This window comes from Protopterus annectens, chromosome 9.part0 (assembly GCF_019279795.1).
Source record: "Protopterus annectens isolate FY-2018-M chromosome 9.part0, PAN1.0, whole genome shotgun sequence".
Taxonomy (NCBI): Eukaryota; Metazoa; Chordata; order Ceratodontiformes; family Protopteridae; genus Protopterus; species Protopterus annectens.
The window spans coordinates 850,595,720-850,615,123 of record NC_056743.1 but is presented as its reverse complement, the minus strand read 5'-3'; the positions used below and the strand labels follow the sequence as shown (position 1 = coordinate 850,615,123).

General features: G+C 43.9%; 1 protein-coding gene across 2 annotated transcripts in view; it reads left to right on the top strand.

Annotated features, from left to right (window-relative positions):
* Positions 1 to 19,183, top strand: part of LOC122811596 (60S ribosomal protein L5-B-like) — a 225,772-nt gene extending 206,589 nt beyond the window's left edge. For both annotated transcript variants that reach the window (XM_044083551.1, XM_044083550.1), the window contains one exon: positions 18,976 to 19,183. In XM_044083551.1, coding sequence (XP_043939486.1) covers positions 18,976 to 19,072 — 97 coding nt within the window. In that variant the 3' untranslated portion in view covers positions 19,073 to 19,183. The remainder of the gene's footprint in view (positions 1 to 18,975) is intronic.
* Positions 19,184 to 19,404: the final 221 nt, after the last annotated feature.

Genomic DNA, 19,404 nt, shown 5'->3' with positions numbered 1-19,404 from the left:
TGTCTTCAGCTTTCTAGCAGATGCCCGAAGGTTTTGGGCCAGAAGTGACTAATATTTAGAATTGTTTACAGTTCCCTCCAACTTGACTAAATCCCCATTTCCAGCCGAAGAAAAGCAACCCCAAAGCATGATATTGCCACCACCATGCTTCACTGTGGGGATGGTGCTCTTTCGGTGATGCGAAGTGTTGCATTTGCACCACATGTACCTTTTGGAATTGTGAACAAAAAGTTCAGCCTTGGTCTCATCAGACCATAATACATTTTCTCACATGCTTTTGGGAGACTTTGTATTGTTTTGCAAATTTTAGTCAGGCCTGGATATTTTTCTGTGTAAGAAAAGGTTTCCATCTTTCAGCCCTACCCCATACTCCAGACATATGGAGAATACAGGCTATTGTTACATGTAGTACACAACCTGTATTTGCCAGAAATTCCAGCAGCTCCTTCAGTGTTGCTGTCAGTCTGTGCTCTGAAGTGTGCTTTTGGAGCTCCGGATGCAGTGTGCTGGAGAACTTAGAGTAAGATGTGCAATGTTCCAAAAGGCCACACAGCATAGCCTTGTAAGTGACTTGTACAAAGGTAGACAGGAAAATTATGAAGGAAAAATTGACACACTGTACTCACTGTAAATAGCAATTCAGTCCTTTGTGCTTGTTTCCTGACTTGACAAGTTTAGTTAGTGCAACTGCGAATTGGATGCTGCAATCCTGAATTTACTGAAGGTTGTAAGCCTCCTAAGTGGTGTTTCGTGCAAATTTCAAACATTTCTTTCTTATTTTTGGAGAGACCGGTAGCATAAGCTGTAATGTGAAAATATAAAAGACTCTGTTTTGCTGACTAGCGTGTCTGTTGCACATTAACAACTCAATAGTTGAGCAGTGTAATATTATGATTGAAAATATGTACAAAGCCAAGAGTGGCTCAAAGAAAAATTACTACTGCAGTTTAAGGAGTAGAGAATTGCTAAATAGTTTACTGTAGAATTTGGAAAGATCATATTAAGTTAAAAATGCATTAGTTATATGCATAATGCAAGTGATACTTAATTTCCCAAAATATCCAGTAGCCCACCCCACCCTCAAAAAAAAGTTTCACTGCATTGACTGTAGAATACAGTGAGTTTTCAGTACATTCTTTTACTGTGCCAGTATCATGGAGTCAGGTTTGCAAATTACTGTTTTGCTGTAATTTAAAAAACGTGGAGGTGAGTAGAATGTCTAAATTACAGAAACTGCATGTCACAAGACAGCTGTTCTCCAGAAATACATGGTAAAGCAAAAACAAGTTAACAGAATGTCTTGTAGACATAATTAGGAGTAAATCAAAATTCACTATTAATAAAACGCGCACTGAATCAAGAATTTTCTGAAACTTGCTTCCAAAAATTAAATTGAAATTGTTTAAATAAATCTTGCTGCTGGTAAAGTAATTTAAATACATAATCCTTATCTAACGGCAGAGGGGAAATTTTTAGATCATAAGTCCCTTCCTTTCAATTCTGAGCTGTGAATTGCAGTGACAGTTTTAACACCTGCAGTAGTGTGTGGGGTTAATGGACTGTCAATTCATGTTGGACTACAAAAGAACACCTAGATCAAAAGCCTCCAGTTCAGCTTTTTTCTGCCTGCAGCTGGATAACTTCAAAGTATAGTGTAAAGCAAGCTCTGAGGAAAACATAAATGAGGGTGATTAGCAACAGAAAAAAAGCAGCCCTCTTACATAAGGAATACAAACTGACAGTGAGTCACAGATTTCCCATTATATGTCAATGGCATGGGAATTCACAGTTATGTCTGGCATGAGTCCTGGAAAGAAGACTTTAAATGCTTTATGGGAAAGGGAAAGAGTCGAAGCAGAAGATCACGATATATCCAGCACCATCAGTAGCCATGCTGTGGTAAACAGGCAAAAATTACAAATTAGGGTTACCACCTGTCCCACTTTGAGGGACAGTCCCTCTTTGGGCAGTTGTGTCCTGCAAAAAAAATTGTAAGAATGGCAAATGTCCTGAGATTTTTAGGACAAAATTATTTCCTATATTTTATGTAATTGCATAAAACAGTTTTTCTGTATCTGAAGCACCTAAATGTTATAAGAAACAGAATAAGCAACAAAAATGCTACAACAAGCTTTTATTTGGGCAAAAAAATGAAGTTCTGTCTTTTGTACTGGCCATGGGTATGCTTTGGCCTGCAGAATCTGACGTTTGTACCAAAAATGTCCCACTTTGGGAATTTGAAAAAGCACTTAGTGATTTTCAGGTGTTAAAAATAGGTCAGAAAACAGACAGACTGAAAAAAAACATTTTTTTTTTTTTTTTAGTTTTAGGGTAGAGTTTTCCTTTAAGGAAGGAAATCTAGATTAAAATCGGAAAGTCTTAGGCCACACCCCTCTACTGATTCCATGCTGTCACTTTCCATTGATGGTCTTTCTCCCACTTCAACCAAAATGAAGTTAAAAGATATGAAAGAAGTAAGAACCATGGCCAAGAAAACTGAACAGTGTAGTCAGTGTTGCAGTACTAGGTTCCGGTGACCAGGAGGAAGGGTGGTACTCCCTTGGTAATAGTTTGAGAAGAATTACCTGGGAACCAGATTGAGGTTACTGCTGTCACCTGTGACCTGAGGCTTTGTTGTCCGCTCCCAGGCCAAAGCGTCCAAACCAAAGATAGAGGTAGGTTTGCCCAAGGCTATCCTGATCTCCTCTCTTTTCATTCAAGTATTCGCTGTAAGACTGTCCTCTTAGCACAAAGCTTCATGAAGTCCGGGCGGCCCACCCTGCAACAGGAACCTGTGCCAAGAACCTCCTCTGCGAAAAGGAAAAAAGTATACCCCCTCCCAGAAGTACAGACTCCCCAGAGTCAGAGGATGAAGAGAAACTTGCTTGTGTAGATCCATCTTCCTCCCCAACAATATTTGGATTCTGTCTTGTACACCTTTTTCTCAGCTTCACTCCCCTGAGTTTTTTTCCCTTTGGGGATATACCCTTCATAGAATGAAGACATCCTTTAATTAGGAGTCTGTGGAACTCTTCCATGCTAATTATAGGAACCTCTTGAGCCTCCCTGTCCCTAAACCCCTGGTTGATACCTACAGCCCACAAAGTCTTGAATGTTGTATTTGTTGACGTATCACTGCAGCACTATTCCCTTCCCCCTGCCTCCAGAAATCCTGATCACTTTTATAGGGTGCTTGAGTCCCACAGGCACCTGTATAAAAAACCAGTGGCTGGTCCAGCTGCAGTCCGTCTAGAATCTGCAAAGGGATCATAAAGGCCTGCAACCAAAACTCCCTTGCCAGATGATAGGGAGTGTAGACTAAATAGACTGATCTTGCAAAAAGATTTATATCTGTTACCGTAGCCATGAGAGCTCTGAACAGCCACTTCCATATGCTCAAATACCTTGAGTCTGTCCAGAAAGAAATTAACTAAGGCAACGGCGATAGACTGTCCATGAAGTGCAAAGTAGGCCTTGGTGTCCATACATTCACTTAAATAAGACTGTGATGCATTGGACGCATCATGTAGTGTGGCTGCAGTGGTGGTCATCAAAAGGAGACATGCCTGGTTAAAGGGACATTCTCTGTCAGACCAAGTTAAAGCTGTGCTCCCTTATGATCCATTTGACAAGGAGTTCTTTGGACCCTTCTCTGAGAAGCTGTTTCAGAGACTGGGCAAGAAGCGGAAACAAATTTATCAGTAAACTAAAGTTGTGGATGCTAATGGAAGGTTTCCGATTCCAATATGCTTGTGTCACTTGCTATTGTATCTGTCAAGTGTGTATGCAAGGTACGATTCCCTTGAAAAGACTGTTGATTACATCCTTTTAGATAGGTCAGCTCGTTAATAGAAATCAGCCTTTTTTTCTCTAGGTCATCATTGGCCATCTGTGACCCATTGGGCTAGACCTTGACTTCAGAGCTGTAGCCAGGCCTGGACCCCACAGTGCAGGCTTTTCTGCTTGAGTCAAGTTAGAGCATACAAAAGCAAATGGAAATGTTTTTTTCCATTTGGGCAGCTGGTCAAGGCATTGACTCTTGTTCTGCTTCTGTTCCTGAAATTCTCCAGTTCCTTGCGCATTTATTTAGTTCTGGTTCCAGTTATTGTGCTGTTAAAGTTCAATTGGTATCAATATCCAGTTATCATAATTACTTTGACTGTCATTCTGTAGCATCTTCCAAATTTTATAAGGCCTTTTAAGAGGCATCTTCTTACTCTGCCTAGCAGGTAAAGAACCGGTTCCTCCATGGGATCTTAATTTTATCTTTGAAGCCTTAAAAAGTCCATTTGAGCCATCTTAATCTGCAGAGTTAGTTTCCATCTTGAAAAACTCTGTTTTTATGGTAGTTTCTTTTCTAGAAGAATTTCAGAATTCCACACCTTATCTACTCCATCATATCTAATTTTCTGTTAAGACAGGGTGTCCCTACAAACTAGCACCTCAAAAGTTGCATCAGAATCTAAAAACCTTGCTTGTCTTTTTTGCAAATCATATCACCAAGGGAGAAAACATCTTTCATATTCCTATATGTTCACAGACAGTAGAGATTTAGTCTTCATAAAACTAAACCATTCAGGAAATACATCCAGTTGCTTGCTTCATTCACTCTTAATAGAGTAGTAACAAAGGTTTCTAAAGTTATTTTGACTAGATGGATACCTGACTGTATTTTTTTTGTGTATACATCTCATAACAAGTCCTTGCAGGCAAACCAAAGGCTCCTTCCAACATAGCAGTAGCAACTTCTGTGGCCTTCTCAGAAACTCTTCTGTGGATGAAATTTGTGATACAGCAACTTGGTCTTCATCGTATACCTTTGCCAGGCATTATAAGTTTGATATGATATCCAGGTCTAGGTCTTCTTTTGGAGTTGCAGTCCTTTAGGGTATCTTGTCATAGTGCCATCCAGAGAGTGGTAGGTAGCCTGGGAGAGAAACTTGGATAGACTATAGAAGATATGTACTTATCCTAATGCTATATCCTTTCATCCTGGTCCATCTGAGATGAAATTCCTCCTTCCATTCACCCTTCAAAGTTGACATTTCTTCAGAATCTGAAAGACTGTTCTGAAGCTGTTCTCCATGGCATCAGTGGTCTGCAGAGGGCATCAAATTCAATCTGAGGAGATTAGCTTCACAAGGGGAATATGGAAGGGAAAAGTTTAAAGGTGCTTGAGGCAGGAGGACTAGTGATACCATACTTGAGCTCTGCCCTCTACCGACAATGTACCTCACCATCCCCAACTAGTAAGATCTCGTTTTCTGCTTGACAGCTAAGACTCAGATACTCAGTCTGAAGCATGAGAAAAATTATTTGATCTGATGCTATCCTTGTCATTATTTATCACAGATGGGTTTTGGATCTATCCTCCGATCCGAGCCTGCAACTGAAAGGACCAATCAAGAGTTCAAGCTCCTCCCCTTCCAAAGATCCCTTGCTACCCACAACCCTCTGATCTCATTTGCTGCAATTTCGCTATGGACGTGCATCCTGCAGCTCAAGCTTCCGGTTAAGAGAAGCAATTTTTTTCCCTATTTTCTGGGGGTTTTGATCTCTCTAGTGTCTAGTCTTCTTCCTCCTTAGCCTAGTTAGGTTTCCTCCCTTCCTGGTAGCGTTTAGGCTCTCTTCTTTAAGCTTTTCCCTGGGTTCCCGCCCTTTCATCCTGGATCCTTTGGTTAGCTGTCAACTTTCCCTGTTTAGCTAATTTTCTACCCCCCCCCTATTTTGTGTAGCATGCAGGCGGTGGTTGTTTGAGTGTGAGCATGATGTCTGAAAAGCCCTTTGGCTTTAAAAGATACTCTTCGTGCACTCTGAAAATGCCCCATTCTGACTCGCATGAGGAGTGTGTTGCCTGAGAGAGGCTCACCTGGAGGTTGAATGCGACATTTATGCTGCATTCAACCCCAGTGCTGTTCTGGAATGCAGGAACAAGCTCCTGCTTAAGGGGCTTGCTAAAGGTGGCCCTCTGTTCTCATGTTCCCCTTCCAAGTGTCTCTCCATTCCCAAAAGGAAGTAGTCTTCCTCCAAGGATTCTCCTGCCAAAAAGCTGAGGCCCTCTGATTGCAGTTCCAAGCATCTGAGTCCAGCCTCTTTGACTTCGGATCCGGGCTTTCTTCTCCATGATCCCCAGCTCCCTCCGTCAGATCTGAGACATCGGAGGTCCTATGATCCGACACAGACCACCTTTAGTTCCACTCTTGGCACATTTTGCTCCTTCTGGATCCACCTAGACCTTCAGGTCCAACAGTTTTTCAAGATTTCCCCCTCCAGGTCCAGGAGCTCGGATCCGAACCGCACAAGTCTGTCTCCTTTCCGAGACCATAGGCCTTCAGCCAGGTCAGGACATTCCTCAGTCTGTTCCAGATCCACCAGGAACTTGCTCCCCTCAGACATGGCTAGGATGATGAGGAGCTTTCTCAAGGCCCAAATCGAGTTGGGCTTCTTACCATCCCCTGCTCAGTTGCCAAGGGGATCTTCTCCATCTGTGGGACTCCTCTCACCTCGTCCAACCCATCCAGTTTTGGATACTCAGGATCAGAGCATTCCCTGTGAGAGGCCGACTGTGTCTGGCATATCTTCTCTTCTACACTGTCAGGGTCCTTGGTGGGCTAGGTTCCGTTAACCTCAGAACTGGCTGTTCCTTGGCCCTGTGAGGTCATTGCTGGTTCCCAGGAGTGGGGTTGGGCCTGGAGTTTTCAGACTGTTCCCCCTGGTGGCCTCTGCACTGAACAGCTCAGGGCAGATATAGTCTATAGAGGTCTGTGTTGAGTTGGGGTCTCCTCTTCCATCTTGGTTGGTGGCAGCCATTGGGGCAGAGGGGGAAGCTTCACCCAGTCCAGCCTTCTTGGCGGAAGAGAGTACCTTCTCTAGCTGGGCAGCTATCTGTCCTTTGGCTCTAGGTCCACCCCAGCCCCTCTCAAAGTTGGGTGGTGAGACCTCATTATCCTTCCAGGGTCAGCCCTCCCACGAGTGCCTTCAGATGGGCATTAGCCTCCCTTGGGGTCCCTACCTCTTCAGAGTACACCCCAGAGCCCACAACAGAGGAGCGTCCTCGGAAGAGGATGTGCAGGAGGAAGCACTTGGATTCTCCTAGAGTCCCTCACTGAGGACATGGATTTTGAGGAAGGAGACTGGTCCCCCAGACTTCCATCTGAGATGTTCTTTGGGGACATTCTCGAGATCTTGAAGCAAAGAGGTGGTTGGTCTTCTCCTGCCCTACCTTCAGAGGAATCCATGTTTCTGAAGGACTTTGAGACTTGTCCCATCTTCTACCTGGGTGTTTCCCCCCTGCCGACGAGCTCATACAACTCCTTGCCAACATGGCATAGAAGGAACTGGACGCAGTGGGACCAGTTCCGAAGAAGGCTGACAAGTTTCTAAGTCCCCCAAGGATAAGACCTTTTGGAGCAAGAGTACCCTCGTTGTTGCTATCATGGCAGCCGCAGGTACTAAGAAGGAGCTCATTGAACAGAGCTCCATAGTCCATCCTCAGAATAGGGAGTTTCGGGTGATTGACCATTTTGGGAAGTGCATTTGCCTCAGCTACATTCAGACTGAGAGCAACTAACTACATGGCGCACTTTACCAAGCTGCAAAGGGATTTGATATCTGAGCTCTACACTTCCTTTCAGAGTTGCTGCCTCGGGAGATTCCCAGATTGGTCTCTCGAAGCTGTCCACTCTTGACTGTCCTGGCTAACTCCTCAGTGAGGCTTATCTCCAGTGCAGTGGAGGCCACCTCTCAAGCAGTGGCCATGGGCATTGCCAGCAGGTGACACACCTGACTTCACCTTTGCAGGTTTGTGAAGCCCTTTAAGGCATCCTTCACTATTGCCCCTTTTGATGGGTCGACCTTGTTTGGTCCTTCCGTCAAAGAGACTGTGACCTGCAGCGAGCAGGAAGGAAAGACTTGGTCCGTGGTGGGGATCAAGGTCTCTACACCCCCAATGATCCTTTTCCAAAACATCAAAGGGGTAGTAAGAAACTTTGGTTCCACAGGTCTCAGTCTTCCTTCCAGGAATCCTCTTCCTCCAGCCGGGACAGGAGATTTGACAGCAGAGACAGTCTCAGAGGCAGAGGGGGTCCACAGAACCAGGCTTCCCGGGAACCCTTCTCGAAGAAGCCCTCTCAGCGCTCCTGAAGCTCTGCCCAGCTGTCCTGCCCTGGAGGCAATCGGGGGTTGACTCTCCCTCCACCCACTAGCCTGGACAATTATCACCTCAGATCAGTGGGTGTTCAAGATAATTTCCAGGGGTTACTTCATCCCCTTTTTTCAGCCCCCTTCAGTCCAAAGTTTTCTCCTGGACTTTCCACCCTGCCAGAGAGTGTTGGCCCTTCTCAAGGTCCAAGACCTTCTTTAAAAAAGAGCAATCCAAGAGGTCCCAACAGGACAAGGGTCCAGCCTTGCTCTTGCTTCTTTTTTGTGCCCAAGAAAACCAGGGACCTGCATCCCATTTTGGACCTCAGCGAACTAAACCTTCAGTCAAGAAGTCCATGTTCCGGATGGTCACTTCAGTCCATTCTGCCTTTACTCTGCAAGAACGACTGGATGTGCTCAGTAGATCTCAAGGATGCGTACTATCCTACTAAAATCGACTGCTTCAGAAGACACCTGCTCTTTTGGCTAGGAGCCAACCACCATCAGTTCAGGGCCCTGCCTTTTGGACTCACCACATGCCCCCACCCACCCCCCCAGGTTTAGCAAATAGAAGGCAGTTTTGGCTGACCCCCCCCCCCCAGAATTTTGATAGTTTTTACTGGTGTTGGGGTATTTGCCTCTATATGGCTCATCTCTGAAGTACCAAAGTTAAATAAGGTGCTACTGCTTTAACATTAGTTAAGATTGTGGCTTTTTTTATTCTCCCAATATTTGCTGTGTGTTTGTCTGAAAATCCTTCAGGCTTCAAATGATGCATTTCTTGTGGGCACAAGATCCTCAGCTCTGACGTCCACAAGAAGTGTCTGTTGTCTGGCTTCCAAGCATTTTAGGTTGGCTTATGAAATCTGAGCCACCTTCAATCCCCAGGCCATATCTGACCAACGAAATAAGTTGATTTTGAAAGGGGTGTTACCTGTCTCTTCCTCATTCCCTGAGGCTCAAACTCCTTCCAAGTCTTATGCCTCAGACGAGCTTCGGAAGGTCCTTGCAAAAGTCTCTGAGATCTTTTTCTGAGCCCCATAGAAGCACACGAAAACATAGGATCTGACACCCTCAGATCCGAGGTTGACTTCTTTGGATCCTGCAAGACTTCCACGGATCCTAAAGATCTTCACGTCCATTTGGATCCTCGAAGATCTTTGAATCCAGTGGGAGTTATCACAATTACCAGGTCCCCTTCTCTTTCGGGTCCAGTGTTGAATCCTAGGCACTCTGATCTTACAGCTAGGAGAAGAACTCGAGAGTTTAAGGTCAGTTTCACCATCACTGCCAGCCAGGCTATTTCACACATTCTCAGAGCATTCAAGACCCGCTTCCTCAGCCTCTTCCAGATCTACTAGGAGCTTGATAGAGGCCATTGTGGTCAGAATGATGTGTAGATTCCTCAAGGCTCTGATCCAGATGGGGGGGTGTCTTACCAGTTCTGTCCCCTCTCGGATCTGTGAGTGCACCGACCCAGACCTTTCACACTGCTTCTCCAATCTGACCTTTGGTTTCGGAGTCCCAGGATCCAGGACACCCGAGTCAGAGTGGGATCCGAGGAAGCCCTCTTCCTCAACTCTGACCTTTTCCCTGGTCAGCCCTGCTCCAATTTAAACAGATCAGAGCAGGTCTCAGATCCGTGATGTTGGGGTTGGCTCTGATGCTGTCAGATCCGTCCCTCCCTCTGGTTGCCTCAGCCCTTGACAGCTCTGGTCTGATTTTCTCTGGAGGCCGGGGGCCGAGGTTGGCCCAGGCCCTTCCTCTTCAGCTGCCTCTGCTCTGAGGGTGACAGGAGAGGTCCCCCAGGGCCGTTGATTTTCCAGATTATAGAAGGGGATTTTGTCTTTACATAGAGATCTGTCCTCTCATATCTCAGATTCTCTCAATCGGGTCCGACCACTGAGCACATCATTTCTGATCCCGGTCAACCTACCCCAGGAAGCCTCCATACTGTTTCTCCTTAGGAATTCCCCCTTTCTTCCGACACCTCCCATGAACACCTCACAGAGGAGGCTCCATGGAAGAAGTGTAAAAGCGAGAGACAAGACTCCCCAGTAGAGTCCCTCACTGACTTTGACTGAGAAGGATCCCCTCGATCGCCACCTGATGACTCCTCCTTTGGGAGACATCCTTAGAAAAAAAGGTGGTGATCTGCCTGACCTCCTCCTCCTGAAGAGTTGGTGTTCTTGGAGACTTTTGGGGCAGGCCCATCTACATTCTGGGTGACCCCTCACCGGCAGATGAACTTATTGACCTAGTTTCCCGCTGGGCCTGGAAGGAACAGGACACTATCGAGCCCATTACCAGGCATCCGGATAAATTTCTAGTCCCACCAAATGGTAGAACACACTGGAGCAAGGGTGTCTCAGTTGACATTGTTATGGCGGCAGCCACAAAAAGGAGCTAGCTGAACAGAGCTCCTCTATCCATCCACCGAACAGGGAGTCCAAAGCATTGGTCAGATTCAGAGATCAGATGTACGCCTCTGACACTTTCGGATGCGATTTGGCACACCTTATCTGATGGCATAAAGATATGATCAAGGAGCTTTCAAACTGTCTTGCTGAGACCATGTCAGTGGAGGACCATAAAAAGGTCTCTCCCCAACTGGCTACTCTCTCATCCATTGCCAGTTCCTCTATTAGGTTGATCTTCCATACAGAGAAAGGTACCGCATGAACAGCTGATTCAGGCATAGCTGTAAGGAGACAAATGTGGATGAGGCTAAGTAACTTTGCAGAACCCTTTAAGGCGTTCTTTGTTAATGCCCCCTTCAGTGGCTCTTTTACTGATGATCCAAACGAGAATGAAACATTTAACCTCTAGCGAGCAGGAAGGAAAGACCCTATCTGCTGTGGGAATCAAGTTTTCTATTCCTCAGAGGACCTTTTCCAGAAACCAGCAAGGAAAGAAGAAAACTTGGTTTCAAAAGTCTTGGGGATCTTTTCAGAATACGTGTGGGGAAACCTTCCCCAGAGGCAGAAGAGAAGGTTCCAATGGTAGACATTACCCCAGAGGCAGAGGGAGTCTACAGAACCAGGGCATCATCACTCCTGAAGCTCTGCCTGACTTTCCATCTCTGGAGGCAGTCGGGGGTCATGTTTCCTTGCACCTAGACGCCTGGACAAACCTTACAAACAACGCTTGGGTGCCAAGTATAATATCCATTGGTTATTACATTGCCTTTTCTTTTCCACCTCCAAAAACCAGGAGAATTCCCCAACGTACCACCCAGTCAGAGGGAGTACGCAGCTCAAGAAGTTCAAAAGCTGCTACAAAAACGTCATCCAAAAAGTCCCAGCCGAACAAGTAGGATTCGGAAATTACTTCTGCTTCTTTTTGGTGCCAGAGAAAACGGGAGACTTAAGACCAGTTCTGGACATAAGCAATCTGAATTTTTATGTAAAGTCAAAGTTCCATCTGGTTACAGTGCAGTCCATCCTGCCTCTTCTGCGCAAGGACCATTGGATGTGCTGTGTAGATCTCAAAGATGTATACTATCAAGTCAAATTAGAAAGGTGCTCCAGGCGTTTCCTGCACTTTAGGCTGGGAGCTAATCACTACCAATTCAGAGCATCACCCTTTGGGCTCACCACAGCCCCTCAGGTGTTCACCAAATGCAAGGCAGCCATAGCAGCTCATCTGAACCTCAGAGTATTCTAGTTGTTTCTCTGTTTAGACGATTGGCTCCCCACCGCCCCCACAAGACATCAAATTCTACATTTCAGGGATTACTTGATTTGGATATACAACTCCCTCGGCATCACAATAAATCATCCCAAATCAAACCTGACTTCTCTACAGAACTTAGAATTCATAGGAACTTGACTGGATACTATGAACATAGGGGCTTCATTACCTCTTCACATCACATTTCTGAGGAATCTGGTATGGGACTTAGTTTCTTCTGTCCCCTTCTGCAAGGTTAGTGTTGCAGGCTTTTGGATCAGTGTCAGCAGCTGTTCTAGTTCCTCTAGCAAAATTTTTCATGCAACTCCTCAGTGGACCTTGGCAATACTGTGGTCTGTTGTTTACCAGCCCCTGTTTGTTCCTAGCAAACTCACTCCAATTTGCAGAAATCATATTCAATGGTGGATACTGTCAGACGACCTGTTTTTGGGCAGGCCATTCTCTCTCCCTCCCCCCACAGCCATAGTGGCCACGGATGCTTTCCTATTTGGGGTGAGGGGGCATTACAAGGGGAAGATGGTCCAAGGGATGTGGTCCCCTTCAGAGACCAAGCTGCACATCAGTGTCCTCAAGATGAAAGCAATCCTAACATTGCAAGCTTTTCAGGACATTCCCCTCTGGAAACTGTTGCAATCCATATGGACAACATGTCAGTTGTATGATACATCAGCAGACAAGGAGGAACCTGTTCCTATCCGTTGAGCAGAGAGGCCATGAGATTCAGGGAATGGGCCATCTCTTCAGATCTCTTTGACTGCAACACTCATACCGGGGAAAACCAGTGTGCTGGTGAACGGACTCAGTCAGTCCATTCTGATCCCTCACTTGTGGTCCATCAATCAATCAGTACCGAACATGATTTTCAGCTGGTGGGGCCAACCTTGCTGTAGCCTATTTGCCTGTCCCCTCAACAACAAATGCAGAAAGTACTTTGCTCAGATCCCCCCTCCGGGAGAGTCATCACGGGATGCTTTGATTCACGATTGGCCCCCGGGTCTCCTCTATGCTTATTCCTCTCTTCCTTTGATCCCAAGCTTCTTACAGAAAGCAAGCAGGCTAAAGAGCTCAGTCTTACTCATTGTCCCCTTTTGACATCAACGGGTGTGGTTCCCCTTTCTCTGGTCTCACCTCAGATATCCTCCATGGATACTGGAGCTCATTCAGAACCTCCTATCTCACCCCTCAGAATTCCAACATTCCAGTTTCAACACCCTCAAGCTGACCATGTGGTTTCTCCAATTCCATTGATAGTAAGACCGTCCAGGCTCACTTCCCCAGCCTTCCCAGAAGACTTCCACTAGGAAGGTCTACAAAAGCAAATGGAAAAGATTGTATGAGCTTCTAAAGAAAATATTGACCCTTTTTCTGTGCTTGTTAAAGTGATCCTGCTCTTCCTCAGAACCCTTTTTCAAAGGAGGAGGATAAGTTTTCCACCATTAAATTTCAGCTAGCTGTAATATCCAATTTTCATGCTGGAAACAAATCTCTCTATCAGCTTCCAGGTTATGCAAGGCTTTTATGAAAGAAATCTTCCTTCTTAGAACCCCCCCCCCCATTAAAGATCCTATTCCCCCCTGAGACCACCTGATGCTTTTCCAGGGATTGACTCAAACCCTTTAACCTGCTGACAATTGCAATATGAAGTTTATTTCATGGAAAACAATCTCTTTGGTAGCTATTACTTCAGTAGTTGCGATATGAAGTTTCTTTCATAGAAAACATCTATTTGGTAGATATTACTTCAGCAAAAAGAATCTCTAAACTCCAGGCCCTGTCAGCTAGGTGTTCTTGCATCATGTTCCATAAAGACAGGGTACTCTATGAACCAACCCCTCCTTTATGCCTAAAATGGCTATGGAGACCAACATTAATCAAGCCAAGCCAAAAAGTTGCCATTTTCTTTCCGAACTAATGAAGGTGAATATATGCTGCAACTTCTTGACGTTCATAGACAACCACATTCATAGAACAAAATCCTCCAAGACAGTTGATCAGTTTGTAATTTTTCCCCTAACCGCTTGGGTCAAGTGGTTTCCAAAATTACCTTGGCCAAATTGATTACTGACTGCATTTCTCTGATTTATTCTCTGAAATGTTTAGAATTGCCTAGAACTCCTGGACCCCACTCCACCAGAGCTATGGCTACTTCATTTGCCTTTTCCTCTAGAATTTTCATTGACAATATCTGCGCTGCAGCCACTTGGTCAAAGGCCCTCATACCTTTGTTGCACATTACAAATTGAACATAGTCTCCAAAAGCAGGGCTCCCTTTGGCTCAACATTGCTCCGGCCAAACCTTCCTTGAGGGCCTCCTAGGAGTTGTGTAGCTAGGGACTCTGACCCATCAGTGAGAAGGAATGAAAAGGACAACATCAGATTTAGAAGTTATGTACTTAACGTAACTTGGCATTTTGTCCATTTTTCATTCTTCCTCACCTTCCCTTCCAACCATCCCCCACCCTTGTCACTCCTAGAAGGATTGTTGGAAGAGTTTTGGAACACTCATGTTCCAGGTTTGAGCCTCTGTTCCTTCTGTCCGTTCTGTTTCTATAATCCACTGGGGCAGTAAGGCAGCAAATTCAGTCTGAGGAGTTGGGGGTGATGATGTGCATTGTGGGCAGATGATGTGCATTGTGGGCAGATGGAAGAGCTCCAGAGTAGGATCCAAGTCGTGAAAATGCAACTGAGTCGGATCCGAGGGTCTGATCCGTAACCCATCCGTGAGGAAGAATGAAAAATGGACAACACAGATGCCGAATTATGGTAAGTACGTAACTTCTAATTTTTGTCCTCTACTTTCTCTTCGGTATTGCATAAACTGTTTAGTGCACCTGTTATGATTTCAGGGGGGAGCTGCTAGAAGATTATGTCCATACTCTGGAAGAGTTGGTAGACTTGGATCAAGCTACAGTCCCAGCTGGCAGTTTCCAATGCTGTAGCTAATTAGTCCATACCATTGGCTCATAGTGTAGTGGATGGTTCAGCTAGGGAGGCAAGCACAGGCCTCATTGTTTGTTTGGCAATTCCTTATGCCAGCTGTCAGGATTTGCAGAGAAGTCTGTGGCTGAATTTATGAATAACCATTTGACTGAACCTTGCTGTCTGAGCCATCTGCAGTAATCAAGCTTGAAAAACAAGGGAATGAGGGCAGTATTCTTACCAAGGTTGTAGTGAAATTTTAGGCTTCATAATGCACTTTTTCAAGAATAGATCATTGCCTTGCTAGTTATGGTTCCTGCACTCCAATAAATCAATTTGAGGTTCAGGGAAGCTCCACAGAGGATGCACTAACTTTCAGAATAGTTGTACTCCCAAAGGAAATTTGTGTTAGTAAACTAACCAGGGAATCTTATGACCCTTCTTTTGGAGTGCAGCTCTCCAACCCCTGAGATTTTATCTGTTTGTTCCTCTGTGGAAATGCTTAGGGTCATCTTTTTCTCCACCAACAGGACATCACACACAGCTGGTGTATAAGGGACACATAATATGCAGAGACTGTCCTTTTCCTCCTTGTTAGCCTCCTCAGTTGCAATCTCTCCCTCTGAAACATTTTATAAGCGTATTAATGTAATAGTTAACTTATGTACTTGGTTAAGAATGTTGATTGCTTGTTACTAGACATGGGCAGATTACTTCAGCCTGCAGGTCCCATTTTGGAGGAGGCGCTGTCCCCAGTAGTAGTGGTGAATGGATTTATTTTTAGAATTAAATCGTTCTCATTATTTATTGTGTAGCTGTCCCTTCTAAGTTTGGAGGTAGTGGAGGGCATGCGGTTTGCTTGACCAGTTTGAAGAGAAATGTAGAGAGCAACTGTTTATCTCTTCCTGAGATAGGTAGGTAGTTAGCTTTTTGCAGAGGTGAACAATGATGGATTCTGTTGTCAGCAAGGATTATGTTTGCGGATTTTAAGTTGTTTGAAACCTGGTTGTGTTTTGTGCAGAATTTAATAGGATATTGTTGAGATATTGGTTTTCTTGGCTCTAAGGGAAAGAAGGTTGGAGATTTTTTAACAAAGTATAAGCTGATCATAGGAATTTGTTGTCTTTTCTTAGTGTGAGGTTCTAATAAAGGTGTTGGATCCAGCACTAATATAAATACTTGTACATAACTTGTTTTAATTTTTATCCAACTGGTCCTTCTTGGTAAATGTGCAGTGTAATATACCTTTCGAGGGGTTCCATATAATGTAAATGCAGTTTTGCATGGGTTTATAGTTGGTTTATAGGCAAGAAATTATTAAGCTAGCTCCCCTTGCAGGCCATTTTAAGCTTAGCCACTTTCCCTTTTCGTCCTCGAATTAACCTCTATACGATTTGATGTTAGATTGACCTTGCCCTTCCCGTGGTTGATTATTTATCCCTAATGAGAGTAAATGGGATTAATATATTTACTATAAATGATTTGTGGGGACCCATACTTGAGAATAAATCATTCAGGACCTGCCTCTGCCCATAAGAAGCATGGTGACAGTCCTGAAGTAAATTTTGTATGTTCCCATCCATAAATCCAAGTTGTACCTGAATATGGACAAGGATGAGCTTTGTTTTATGTGGACTGGGAGTTTGTTCCAAAGCAGTGGTATCCTCTGAGATATTCCTGTTTGTCCCTCCAAACTGTTGCAGAAGATGTTTAGATTCCTAGACAAAAATATTCTGATTCCACTTGACTTGCTGATGGGTAGTAGGTCCATCAGTTTGGGTCAGAGGATCGCTTGTATGCTAGACACAGATCACCTCTTAGTAGTCTTTAGGATATAGAGTATAATGACAGGACATTTGAGTAGGTCCATGTAGGACATATTTTTTAGGTTGTGTCCTTTTAGTAAAGCAGATGTGTGGGTGTTCCAGTTGTTGCATGTGTCTGGACATGTACATGCCAAAAGGGGCATTATATTCAAACTGTCTAATGAGGGCTTAGTAAAGGTGGACAGTGCCATCCCTAGATCTAGACACAACCTCTTTGTTTATAAGCTGTGTAATATGGAAGAGCTTTCTTCCATCAATGGACACATGTTGGTCAAACATTGGGTCACTGCCCACATAAGTTCTCATATCCTATAACAACTGGGTCAGCTGTTAGGGACTTATTGTTACTGCGATATTTCCTTCTGGTAGATTACTTCGCAGGGGCTACAGTTATACATTTTTTTTTTTTTTTTGCCATTTAGCTTCAGTCCATGATTTTGGCACCATTTCTTTATTTGGAGCAAAACTTCCTGCAGGATTGCCAAGTCATTTGGGGATTCGATGACTGCTCCCAGCTTGCAGTCATTTGCAAACTTAGTCAACCAGTGCCCTTTGGTATTGGTTTTCGTTTGTTTTATGCTAACCACTCCTGTACAATGTTGGAAATTTGCCTGCAGTTTAGAGTCCAAATTTGAAATAGTTGTATTGAAGTTTAGTAACAGTATCATCAGAATCAAGTAAAAGAAGTCTATCAGCATACATAGTAAGGGTTAAATTGAGTAAGTCTGTATTAAAGTTGTTAATCTTCAGAGAAAATGTCTGTTCCCAAGACCTGAGCCCTATGGGGCCCCTGAGATGAAATGACCTTTATGTGTGAGATAGTTATCTGAGATAGTTTGGATTGATTTATTGAAAAGGTAAAGTTGAGAAAACATGGGCTGAAGTTGAACTTTTACAGTCTGACTAAAGGAAGTGAGTGAAGAAACCTTTGCCATGTAAACAGAAGTACCAACAGCAAGCAGCCCATTGATCAGTTGTTACAATTCTCAACCCTGTTATAGTCATAAATAAATAACATTAAGAATTAACCTTGTATGCCTTTAGTCAGGAACAACACTTTAGGATGTGCAAACAGATTTTATTTTTACAGCTCTGGGAGATTGCCTTCATAGCAGATTTCAAAATAGTCTCTCTGAACAAACAGACCACATTTTTTATACATTTTTCTCATCAAACCTAGTCATGCACTTTCATTACGTTACAATGACTTGTCTTGTGTCCTATAGAAAACTTTGCAAATGTCCTCATCCCTCGTGATTTTCACCTCGGACTTAACTGCGATGGTGGTGCTGCGGTAGCGTTGTCACCTCACAGTAAGACTTCCTGTTCGATTCTCAGCTAGAGCGTCTTCTGTGTGGAGACATGCATAAATGGGCGTACCTTCGTTGAAGGTTGTGCGTCAGGGCCGCAACTCGGCACGTAAAAATCTACTGCCAGTTATTAGTGGACCGGAGTTCCGCTGTGGCGACCCATAACCGGGAAAAGCCAAAAGAGACAACCAACTTCACGTGATCACTTTCCTGTATATGATTCACCTGCTTCCAAGGGGTCTTGTTTCTGACCTTGAATGTTTCAAACCTACCATAGCAACAGTGCAGTCCTAGCCTGGAGGAGTCAGGCTAACAATTTTTTTTTTGTATTAACTACATGCCTCACTTCATGCAACACGTACTATTTTATCTTATTACGTATTAAAAGAATGCAGTTTAAAATGAACAGTAATACTATAGTTTATGAAGCTGTAGTTCTCCCAGCTATGCATACAAATTATATTTGCTTTTTAACAATTGTATTATAGCATCATTAATAAACTGAAATTAATATACATTTTGATAAGCTGGTCTTGTCCCATAACCCCTAACCTGCAGATGGCTGTCACTGAGCTACATTCTAGTTGATGCTTGCTGAGGTAAAATTTAAAGTACCGTTTTTTGTCTGTATGCACTGGCATTTTTGTAGAGATTACTGATGTGAGAATGCTTTTATATTTAGACCTAAATTGTTCAGGACTGAACTGTGTTCATCTTTATTAAGAAGTTGAGGGTTTACTGATTTGGAAAATTGGCTGCACCTTGCGAATGCTGTACATGATAACCAAACTTGCTGTCTACTTCAAGATTGAATCTTGAAATTATTTGTTTGGCTGATGATTCAGAAGTGGCTTGTAAATGTTCCATGCTCTTTTGGCAGGTAAACTGCCCTTAACACAATGTGGCTGCATAACTTGCTTGCTTGAGTGGGTTTGCCAAACTGCCTACCTGTGCGTTAGTGGAGGTGGTTTGTTTTACTGTTTTTGGAAGGGAAGGTTGAACTTTATTGACCTTTTGGAGTGGTCACACTCCGTACTAGCCTCTGTAGACTGACGCAGCATAATTTTTTTTTTCTCCATTATTTACAGTTGGAACCGGGCCAAGCTTTCACTGGCTCAGCGTAAAGATCGTGTTGCACAGAAGAAGGCCAGCTTCCTGCGAGCCCAAAAAGCTGAAGAGGACTAGAATATTGCGCACAAAAGGGAAAGTAAAGTTTAAATTCTCCGGAACATAACATTGCTGTCATCAGTGAAAAATAAAAAAGGGGAAAAACAAAAATAAAAATGCATAAAGTAACAAAAGTCATCAGTTTTTATTTCGCTCGCAGTTTGTTTCATAGGTGTAGAGCAGTGTGTGCATGCTGTATCTTTAAGAAGCATTTCAAGGACTGAATGTGCATATAAAGAGTAAGCATGTGCTAGCTTCAGTGCCATTTTGAGAGTGCACCCAGAGAATGAGAATGTATGAATGTAATAGCTAGATCTGATGTCAATCTTCATTTCTTCTTGACTGTTGGG